This window comes from Camelus bactrianus, chromosome 23 (assembly GCF_048773025.1).
Source record: "Camelus bactrianus isolate YW-2024 breed Bactrian camel chromosome 23, ASM4877302v1, whole genome shotgun sequence".
NCBI classification, from domain to species: Eukaryota; Metazoa; Chordata; class Mammalia; order Artiodactyla; family Camelidae; genus Camelus; species Camelus bactrianus.
Window position 1 is genome coordinate 26,027,203 of NC_133561.1, and position 12,073 is coordinate 26,039,275.

Sequence of the window (12,073 nt, forward strand, 5' to 3'; positions counted from 1 at the left end):
GTGCAAACCCAAACTGGCCTTCAACACAGCTCTGTAATACTACAGTGTTTCCTTAGTCAAGATTCTCCCACCTTCTTCAGTGGCATTTCGGATCTTTAAATTTTTCCCCCCAAAGCCAAAAATCTTGGGTTTTATGTGAAATCTTATTTCATTTTAAAAATTTGACAGTGGACTCAAAACCTTTAAAAACATTGGATCATAAAATCATCCTGAAGGCCAGATTCAGCAGCCTACCTTCAACTCCAGTATAGGCAGGCCAGACAAATAAGATATAAATGGCAAAAGATAGCTTGAGGATCTACTTACCTACCTTCTCAAAGCAGCTAAGCAGGTGCCTGGGCCCCTGCCCCGGAGATTTGGTAGGTTTGGAGAGAAGCCCTAGCATAGATATTTTTGAAAAATTTTACAAATGTTTCTGATGCAGAACCAGAGCTGGTAAAACACTAGCCTAACAAAATGTTCTACACATTTTAAATGCAAAATAAATTTAGAATGATGAATTTCACTGCTGCCAAATGGATTCTGACTGAATAAGCAACTTACAGACAACTTGTTTTAGTTCTCCCTAGTCTACCTGCATGTTGCAGCTGAATTAAGCACTGTTTAACCCCCAGCACTGAAAAGGAAGAAATCCCTTAACAGTGGCATTCTTAGGATCATTGGTCTTTTGATCACTGGTCTTCTTCCTCAGTTTGGTTGTAGCTGGCAACAGAAAGTGAATAACGCCTCTTAAACCCCTCTAAGAACAAGATCTGATTGGGCTGAGCATCTGTTTTGGTGCTTGGCTTATGCAGGAGTGAAAATTGGCCTAGAGCAAGCAGGCGAGGTACCCACTGCCCGAGCCTAGCATTGTTGCTAAATCATAGGTCTTAATGCCCTTCTCTCTTCTCTTGCACCCAAGCATCAGACCCTGACTTCTCATTTCCTCTCTCCTAAGGCATCCTAAGGAGATAAGAAATGTACTGTTCTTTAGCTCATTTAACTTAATGGCCCTGTTACAGGAATGAGGGTCTGCTTTATCTTAATGAAATAAAAGTTGACAACACTAGAGAAATCAAAACATTTCTCTGGCCAGATTCAAAATTATGGTACATTTTGATCCACTTTGGTGTATTTTAAATCAGCATGTTTAAATAAATCAATGTGGTCTGTGCTTCTGTTTGTCAAGCAAAAGGAAATCAAATCATACTCTGTTGAGGTTTCTCCCTGTACGTGGACTGCTTTCTGCTTCACCTTTGTCACCCCAGCCAAGGTTAATTTACTACACACAAAACTTTCCTAGCCATTGCATTACCCAATTACTGAGAGAGAGAAGAGGAGGAGGAAAAAAAATCCAGTCACTGTGGGTTTTCCCAGCAATCCCTTCCCCCAGCACACGTTCGTAAGCACACATCTCTCCCGTCTCTCTTCTTTCACCTTAATCTCTGACTTGCCTTTTCTCTTCACCCCTTCCCTGTGTCCTTCACTGCCCTATCTGTGCATCCCTTGACCCCTTTTTTCAAATGAGGTCTTTAGAAAAACTTCTAAGACTACATGAGCCTAGAATGTCCCTGCTGGCACCGTGCATTTAGTGGGAAAAAGACTCCTGTAGCTTCTAGTGACAGTTTTTGTATGTATGGAAGTTGGGAGGGTGAAAGGTGGGGGAAGAAGGGAGCAGGCAAGGAAAATATCTAAATATCTGTTAGAAATTAGAGTGAATTTTGAATTAATTTTCCCATAGGAACTTTTATTATCTATAAGTGGTTATTAGATTATGGTGTAATTATGTGTGCTGTTAGTGCTTTTTTTTTTTTCTGTGTGGAAATACATTCCAAGTGCCAAATAACTAACATGAGTACATTAATGGAACAAAATTGTAGAAATTGCATGTGCAGATTTATTTTGTGGTTGTCTTTTGTATTGAGACTCAGTGGCGACCAGTAAAGAGCCCTCTTTGGACTGGAAAGGAAAAAAACCCACAAAAGAAGAGCTGTGAGTTGAGTTTCATTTTGTCTCACTGAGGACTGTCGACCTGGAAACAGCTCAATAGCTCTGAGGAACTGCTCCCAGGAAGTAGGGGGAGAGGCCAGCGTATATGATTTTGACTAAGGAGTATGTGCAATCCAGCAGACATCTCGGTGTAAGGTTACTGCTAGTTAGAGGAACAGGTATCTCAGTTAATCATTTTAGTGCTTTTCTAAGTGTGGGAAGATGCAAGAATCTGGGTTCATAAATATTTTTCCTGAAACATAACTATCTAAAGGCCTGTTTTGCCTGTTTTCCCTAAAGCAGAGTGCCTCATCCTGTTCTTTGTCCTGAATTCCTCTCAGGGTGTACTATATAGGTCAGTGACAGCGGCTGATGACTTAACCCTTGTCATTAGCAAACTGAATGGCGAGCGACATTCTTTGTTTTACACCTCAGGCAAACATTTCCGTTGTCATTTTTTAGCAATGAGCAAACTTTACTGAACAAAGATATTCTAGGGCACTTATTGGTGTGCAGATGTAATCAGCATTTTGTAAATGGCAAAATACTAAAAGAAATATTTGAAGGTAATGTTATTAATTCCAAATCAAGATATTCATTCTTAATGATTTTTTTTAAAGATTAAACATTAGCTCTTTGGTTGGTTTTAAAAAAATCAGATTCATTAAAGTGTAATTTGTGTATAATAAAATTCACCAAACGTATGCAGTCATGAAACCACTACCACAGTCAAGACATAGAACAGTTCTTTCATTCCCAAAACTTTCCCTGTGCCCTTTTGTGGTCAGTCCCCCACTCTAGCCCCTGGCTACAACTGATCTGCTTTCTCCCCATTGTTTTGCCTTTTCCAAAATGTCATATAAAATAGAGTCATACGGTATGTAGTCTTTTGCATCTTAGGCATTAGCGTAATGATTGAAATCCTCCCATGTTGCTGCATGAATCAGTAGTTGGTTCCTTTTTATTGCTGAGTAGCAGTCCATTGTATGGATATATCACAATTTGTTTATTCGTTCACCAGTTGATGGATATTTGGGTTGTTTCTAGTTTGGGGCTATTATGAATAAAGCTGCTGGGAACATTTGCATTTACAGATCTTTGTATGGACGTATGTTTTCAATTCACTTGGATAAATATTTAGAAGTAGGGTTGCTGAGGGTATAGTAAGTGTATATGGCCAAACTGTTTTCCAAAGAACTGTGTGGTTTCCCATTGCCACCAGCAGTGTACGAGAGTTTTAGTTGCTCCATATCCTTTAGTTGCTCCATATCCTCATGAGCACTTGGTATCTTTAGACTTTTTAAATTTTTTTGCCATTCTGGTAGACGTTTAGTGGTTTCTCTTTGTGATTCTTAATTTATATTTTTCCAATAACTAGTAATGTTGAGCATCTGTTCATGTGCTTATATTTTTCAAATCTTGCCCATTTAAAATATTGGGTTGTCTCATTATTGAGACATAAGAACCATGATGAAGTCTTTTATCAAATATGTGTCTATAAATATTTTCTTCCAGTATGTGCCTGGTTTTTTTATCCTCTTAACGGCATATTTTGAACAGCAGAAGTTTTTAATTTTGATGAAGTTTAACTTACCACTTTTTTACTTTTATGGTTCATACTTTTTGTGTTTTATCTAAGAATTCTTTGCTTAACCCAAGCTTATAAAGAGTTCCCCTGTATTTTCTTCTATATAGTTTATAACTTTAGCACTTAATATTTATGTCTATGGTTCATTTTGAGTTAATTTTTCTATATGGTGCAAATTAAGGATTGAATTTATTTTTTTCTTTTCCTTTTTTTTGCTTATGGATCTAGTTGTTCCAGAACCATTTGTTTAAAAAAATGTCCTTTTCACATAGAGCTATCTTGGCCCCTTAGCCCCTTTGTTAGATCATTGATTTGAGACTTCCCTTCTTTCTTAATAAAAGCACTTAATGTCAGGACTGTTCATTGAAGAACTACATTAGCTACCTCCCACAGGTTGTGCTCTCATTTTTGTTGAATTCAATTTCACTTCTTTCACTGATTTCATCTTCTTATTGGTTATTTATAAGTATGTTCCTTAAATTCCAGATATTCGGGAATTTTTAGATATTTTTCTCTTACTGATTTTTCATTTAATTCCACTATGGTCAGACAACATATGTAATATGATTTCAGGCCTTTTAAATTAATTACAGCCCCAAATAGTCTATCAACTCAACCTTTTAAAAAAAATAGTACCTTTTTTATTATTCTATATCTAAAAGTGGTGCTTTACGAAATTACTATTTCATATACCATTTTTATTTTTAAAAAGGTCACAACTGTACATTTCCAAAGTTGTTAAGAATGATTGTTATTTTACTGCGTAAATAATTTTACTGTGTCATACTCTGTTGGTATTTGCTGTTTTCTCTATTGTAGTCACAAATTTATAAGCTCTTCTTCCCTTTTTGTATTTTTCATAGGTCTAAGGTCTGGCAAACTTGGTGAACAGTGTGAAGCGGTTGTTCGCTTTCCCAGGCTCTTTCAGAAGTATCCATTCCCCATTCTCATCAATTCCGCATTCCTAAAGTTAGCTGATGTTTTCAGAGTTGGGTGAGTCTTTTTAAAAAGCCTCAGTGTTGTAAAGCACTTTGTTCGGTATTTCTTTGTTTTACATTGTGGTCTGTATTCTCTTTGCCTTTTAGGACTTCCACATAGTTTGTTACCATTTTAGTGGGCACACATGGCAATCTGCAACACTTTTTGGTGTGAAATTTAACTCATTTTAAGTAGAAATGAGGAGTATAAGTCAGAGAGTACTAATTTCTTTGGGAAACAGGACAATGCAAATTAAGACAATCTTGGTATATTATCTTATACTTTGGAAATATCTGTAGCTTTGGGCAGATTGTTTTGAGAAGTTTCTGATTTAATATAACAGCTTATTTTGTAACACGAAATTACATGTTACATGAGATTACATGTTACATGAGAATATGAGTCACTGGGAAGTGCCTGAAACATGTAAGCAAGCACTGAATAAACACATACTTCTTTTTTCTCTCTGCCGTTCCCTCTCCCATGCCTTCCACCGGTTCGTGCACTCATGTGTTTATACATATACACACCAGATCAGACTTGGAGAAAAGATGTAGAATGAGCTTGAGAGAGGAGGAAGACCATTTGACCTCTTGGTCCTGGTTATAATATGATTGGGGAGATTTAGTTTGGCTCCAGAGCTTCTGTTTACATTATTGCTGTTTTGGTGTCTTGCTGCAGGACTGCGGGCATTGCTAAAAACAGCTTATGGTTAGTACTCATCTCAGGACATTTGGTCCTCTGCATCCCAGAGTTCCACATCCACAGGTTCCATGAACCACAGATGAAAAATACTCAGGAAAAAAAAATTATGGAATGTTCCCAAAAGCAAAACTTGAATTTCCTCCTGTGGTGGACAACCATTTACATTGTATTTACAACTGTTTACATAGCATTTACGTTGTATAAGGTTTTATAAGTTATCTAGAGGTGATTTAAAGTATGTGGGAGGATGTGCAAGTACCGTGCCATTTTGTATAAAGGACTTGAAAACCAAGGATTTTAGTATTGGGGGTTGGAGGTCCTGGAACCAGTCTGCCCCCTCCCCACTGCCCCACCAGTGGATTCCAAGGGATGACTGTACAGACTTGAAATCTTTAAGTGGTAAGAGAATAGTAAGATTGAAATACATTGTCCTGTTGCTAAAATTTAATATCATTAATATTGCTTTGATTTCTAATTAAATAGTACTTTCCTCAGTTGGTCGAATTAATTTTATCTCTCGTTTTTCATAGAAACAATTTTCTGAGGCTCTGTGTTCTTAAAGTTACTCAACAAAGTGAGAAGCATTTGGAGAAGATTCTAAACGTGGATGAATTTGTGAAGAGAATTTTCTCTGTGATTCATAGTAATGATCCTGTGGCAAGAGCCATCACACTCCGGTATGCTCTGTCACTCTAATGAGTCACCGCAAGATTATTTGAGTTGTAATTATGTACCCAAAAAAGGCAATATACTTACTTTTATCATTTTGCATATTAAGAATTTATTTTTGTTTTTTCTACTAAGACTCAATGCAAAAATATAGTAACCATCCCAATCTGTAAATGCTTTGCAGTTAAATATGTGGAATACTGTTTTGACAGCTTGTGTTTGAACTATTCCTCTTTATAGGTAGATGTTCTGACCTGATAACTCAAATCCGAATACGGCTTAGCCTCAGCTTATTTTGAACTTTTACCTTCCTGACCTTGTTCTTAGTGTTTCATGTCAGTTCTCTGTATTAATCCTTGGTTATGTGCTTATTTTTGTGTATAATAATTTATATCCGGACTCCTTGGAAAATGCCAGATATGACCATCTTAGTTTCTTCAGCCTTTTCTTTTCTTTCTTGGCATTAAACATTTAAAAAAAATTTTTGTTAGAGTTCTACTTTGTAAGCCTTACATCCAGCTTGAACCTTATCGTCTTTTTAGATCTATTATCTATGGAATCATATGTATAATTTTTGGATTTTTGAAATTCACTTTTCCAAACTCCCCCTTCCTCGCCCTTGCAGATTCTGATATGAGCCCCAGAGGGCATCCTCTACCTCTCTTCCTTTGATGTTGAGGGGAAATTAGAAAATCATGGTACCAGTATTTACTGATACGGAAAAAGGACTGGAAAGTCTTGTATTTTTACTTTGTGGATCGGCTTAATAGCAAAAATGTTGTACTCTTAATGCTTTGCTAAAATGGACTTCTTTGTATAATATTGGAAAATTGATATGTTGATGCCTTAATAATTCATAAGTTTCTTTTCTGGGCTGTTTGGTACTTGGCATGTACTTCAAGATGATTTTTTAAAGTTTTTGCTAATGTTAGATAAGCCATGTTAATTTTTCTGACTTACTGAAGTATAGAAAAGTGTTCGCATCTGAGTCACTGCTTGATTCCTAAAGTTGATACTTCATTAACCTGAGATTTATGGCATTACCTACAAGCTTTAGTTTTGGTAATCTTGCTGCTGCTTTTTTGACCATGAGCTTATTGTATTTCCTTCCTTCTTGGGTTTCTCTTTTTGTGTAGGATGTTGGGCAGTCTGGCATCAATAATTCCCGAGAGGAAGAATGCTCATCACAGTATTCGTCAGAGTCTGGATTCACATGATAATGTAGAGGTTGAAGCTGCTGTTTTTGCTGCTGCAAACTTCTCTGCACAGTCAAAGTAAGCAAAGGCCTTTTATAATTTGGCTTCCCAAGAGGTTTTGAATGAGTAACTCATTGATATATATATATATAAACACTAAAGGATACAGAAAAATTTAAGTGGCAGGGTATACTTTCCAAGAGGGTTTAATCATGTTGGGAAAACAAAACTTAAATCCATAAAACAGAAAAGCTAAGTACAGATGTTGGCATTAACTGTAAAGGAAATTAGAGTTTCCAGAAAGACAGGATCAGCATAGAATTAGAATAGCTGGGGAAGGCTTCATTGGGCAGCTGAAGCTTTGTCCACTAAAGAGCCTTCCCCAAACATATGCAGTCCTAACACAAAATTGCTGCTTTTTTTTTTTTTTTTTTTATTGTCTTCAGTTTAGCTTTTTGGCATTTGGCATTAGAGCTATGCACAGTATTGACAAACACAGTAACTTGAACTGAAACCAATTTTAACCCATTTGGGATGTCATATCCTAAACTACTATCTTACAAAACAGTATATATATATAATTTTGGGTGGATGAAATGTTATCATGATTATATTACTGTGTTTGGCTTGCTTGACTATCCTCTCTATTATTCCCTTTAATGACTGATATCAAAAGTACCATTGCTTTCTGGAGGACATTTTGGTAATTTGTATTTTGCCTTACACATGTACATCCCTTTGACCTAGAAAATCCACTTGTAAGAACTTATCCTGAGGAATCAGCAATGTGTACTGACATTTGCTTGTAAGGATGCTAGTTATAGAGTTACAGTGACCAAAAAAGTTATTAGCAACCTAAATTCCAACCAGTGTGCTTTGATAGATATGATCATACAATGAAATGTTTTATCAGCTTTTTTAACAAATATTTTTAGAAACATGTTTGGATGAAGGAAGGATAAATTAGAAATTCAGGATTAACATATACACACTACTATATATAAGATAGATAAGCAGCAAGGACCTCCTGTATACTGCAGGGAATGTATTCAGTATTTTGTAATAACCTATAATGGAAAAGAATCTGGAAAAGAATAGATACGTATATCTATAACTGAATCACTTTGCTGTATATGTAAAACTAACACAACATTGTAAATCAACGATACTTCAATAAAAAATAAAAATAAAAATTGTATTTGGAAACAGGTTACATAGTAGCTTATATAATATTGAAGATTTGCTGAAAAAGTATATTTATGGAATAGAAAAAAGGCTAGAAGGATTCATATAGAAGTATTGTCTCGGGGTAGTAAGCTGGTATCTTATTTTTATTTTATATTTTTATAAATTTCCATATATCCTGCTAGGAGCAAGTTTGGTTGTATAATTAGATGAGTAATAAATGTTATTTTTTTAAATAAAAAATAGTATTTCCATTAAGAGCCTTTGCTAAATTTGGATAGGACTTGAAATAGTTAATCACCAATGGTCTTTCTTCATATTTTAATTATAGGCATCTTCATCTCTTCAGTTGCTCTTATCAAACTTTCAGAATTTCAGGATTACTCACTGGGAAAGGAGAGTAGAGAATAGAAAGATACAGTCTTTAATTTAATGATCAAAATTAGTAGGTGTGGCAATAATTGAGGAAGAGAAATATCCGAGTAAAGACAATTCCTATTTGCTCTTTTGAAAATTGGCATTTTTTTTCTTTTTGTGAGTCACTGATATTGAGAAAGCTTTTTAAAAATTACGTTTATTGGATAGGAGTTCTATCTACTGAACAGTTACTGTCTGATCACCATTATCAAGGTGTCAGTACTTTAAATCTATTAGATTAAGTATATACTTTATGTACTTGCAGTAGCTCCAAAAATGGTTTTCTAAATTTAGTTTCTAAATTTAGAAATTTGTGATTTAGTGACTAGATTTTATTTTTGGTTCAGTTTTTCTCTTGTGTTGTCATCAGAAACTAATTTTATCAGCTGTTGAATATCAAAGTAACATAGAAACAATGTGATTCTTCATTTATAGAATTGAAGACAAACATTTAAATTGACGATTTGTGTAGAAGCAATTTTTAACATACCAGGCTTCAATATTTATGATATTTAAAAATAACAAATTAGTGCAATCGGAAAGCCTGAAGTGTATCTAAATGTATCAGAGTGTGAAATTAAGGAAATATATCTTTTTGAGATTAGCATTTACCTCTTCCCCCAGAAATGATGACCTGGCTTGCGATCAAATATCTCAGCCAGTAGGATTTTTGTCTTAGTATCTCTATCAATTTTGGATCTTAAACAAATTAAAGTAACTGACCAAATAAGATCTTAAGAATTTATTTAATCCTATTTCCACCTGTCTACTACTGTAACCACAGGTACCTTGTCCTGGAAAAAGTTTTAATTTTAAAGAGCTAGTCACAAAGCAGGAGTTGCAAACCCGGGTGCCTTTAGGGACCAGGGAGGCATCGTCAGTGGAGCAGTGCCCTCTAGTGATGACTGTGGGGAACTGAAAAGCACACTCACCACCATCTAAGTGGTAGGTGCTCCTTGGTACCAGCCGATGGTAACAGTGCAGGACTGTATGCCTAGTGTTGTCAGATCTGATTTTTTGAGGGGGCAAAGGTGGGGCTGTGGAGAATCTGGAAAACCAGATTATTCTGTTTAGTCTCACTGTATGAGACTATATATTCTTATTTTTTTAATATTCTTAACATATTCTTAATGCTGACATTAAGAATTTTTAAAAATATTATTAGACAAAATAAGAAAGAAAGAAAGAAAACTTCAGGCTTTAACTTGCAGCTTATTGGCCCTAAAGGCCCATAAAAGATTTTTAAACTTTGAATTGTTATAAAAGTTAGTGAAGAAATACTTACTGAATATTCATCATGTCCATATGCTATTTTAGGGACCTGGAATACAGGAGTGGAAAAGATTAATGCCCTATTGTTAGGTAAATGACAGAATTAAGTAAACACAGAATAGTTTCAGGTGCTCATTAATGTTTTGGAAAAATAAAACAATTTTGTAATAAAAAATAAAACAATTTTGTCATTGTGATGATGACCTGAGTGAGCTGCTTAGGTAGAGTGACTAAGGAAGGCCTCACTGAAGAGGTGACATTTGAGCTGAAACAGTGCTGAAGAAGAGGCAGCAGTCTAGAGGAAGGATGTTCCAAGCAGAAGGAATAGCAAGTACAAGAAGGCTCTGAAGTGCAAACAAGTCATCTCTACGTACCTAATACACTTCTTGCCTTATACCTGAAAGCCATTCACAACCTACTTTTTCTTATGGAACGTGAGGCTGATATCTTAGAACAGTGGTTTTCCCTACAGAGGGGAGGTAATTCATGTCTTATGTATCATTTATCATGGTTAAAATCATAGTATCTGTATCATACTTGTTTATATTAATGTTTTATCCCAAATATTCTTGTTAATAGCTTTGTGTTATTTTGGTGGCAACAGACTCAAAAGTGACACCTCAGAAAATACACATGTGTAATACTTTTTAAATGGCTAATTTTAAATAGTTTGGCTTTTAGTAAGATGGTACCCATATTTCTTATATTTTGTAATCATCTTGTATGTTAAAAGCTTTTCTTAATTAAAAGTATGTCCTAAAACATAGACTGAGGTAGTGACCTTGAGTCTTTCAGTGTCACTCAGTGATGCGAAATGCAACAGTACTCATAAATCAGAGGCTTTTTCCTTGAAAACTATGAGAACAGTATTGGCATAAGCCCACTTGCTGGTCGAAATTTTGGTTTCAGTTGTGTTTCTTACCCCATCCCCAGCACCTGACCTTTGGAATATTAGTTACTATTTGAAGTGTTGCTTTTCTCCTGTGCTGACTGTCTTCTGGTTTCTTTGAAGTCTTTAGAAAACTAAAGCAAATTAAATTTTTTGGTTTTAAAGTTTTCACTGTTTTCTCTTTCCAAAGGGATTTTGCTGTAGGAATCTGTAACAAAATCAGTGAAATGATTCAAGGTATGTGTGCTTCATTTAATAGTATGAAGTGATTTAATGGGATTTTTTTATATATATATAATTTTTATTGATGTATATAGTCAGTTTACAATGTTGTATCAATTTCTGATATATAGCATAATGCTTCAGTCATACATGAACATACATATATTCATTTTCATATTCTTTTTCACCGTAAGTTATTATAAAATATTGAATATAGTTTCCTGTGCTATACATTATGAACTTGTTGTTTAACTATTTTATATGTATATTAGTATCTGCAAATCTCAAGCTTCTAATTTATCCCTTCCCACCCCTTTCCCCATAAGTATTTATTTATTTATTTAGTTAGTCAGTTATTAAGTACTTAGTATGTGCTAGTCACTAGTCATTCATTTTTTTCATTCAAATAATGGTTATTAAGTATCTTCTAAATGCCAGAACTATTCTAGGTGCTTAGGATACAGTAGCGCACAAAACGAAGTCCTCGCCCTCATGTAACCTACATTCTAGTGGTGGAAGGGGTGGTGGAGGCAAGAGACAAGTAAATGTGTGACATAACAGGTGCTATGGAGAAAAAGTTAGGTAAGAAAGACAGAGAGTCCCCAGAGGAGATGGCAGAGTGGAAAGGGGGACATTTCTGTTTTCTATATTGTGATCAAGCAAGACCTCTGATAAAGTGGTATTTGAGTGAGAAATGCACATGTACAGGGGAAGAACACTCTGACCTGGAGGAGAGCAGTGCTGCTAGGAACTCTGGGACTCTCTTCACTTTGCGAATATCTCCAGGGTCTTCCAGTTGCAACCAAAATCAAATCCAAATTCCTTTCTGTATCCTGCAAAGCCCTAGTTTTCTAATCTCATCTTCCATGCCGTGCTTCACATGTGTTACCCCACTTACCCTCATAATACTCATAAAAGGACACTTTGGGGTATAGCATTGCACAGCTGTAGAGAGCACCACTTTCTTTGTATTTCTCTAAATGG

General features: G+C 35.4%; 1 protein-coding gene across 3 annotated transcripts in view; it reads left to right on the forward strand.

Annotated features, from left to right (window-relative positions):
- INTS7 (integrator complex subunit 7) overlaps positions 1-12,073 on the forward strand; it is a 73,318-nt gene that overhangs the window by 5,598 nt on the left and 55,647 nt on the right. For all 3 annotated transcript variants that reach the window (XM_074351847.1, XM_010949478.3, XM_010949479.3), the window contains exons 2-5: positions 4,420-4,549; positions 5,770-5,916; positions 7,045-7,182; positions 11,058-11,104. In XM_074351847.1, coding sequence (XP_074207948.1) covers positions 4,420-4,549; positions 5,770-5,916; positions 7,045-7,182; positions 11,058-11,104 — 462 coding nt within the window. The remainder of the gene's footprint in view (positions 1-4,419; positions 4,550-5,769; positions 5,917-7,044; positions 7,183-11,057; positions 11,105-12,073) is intronic.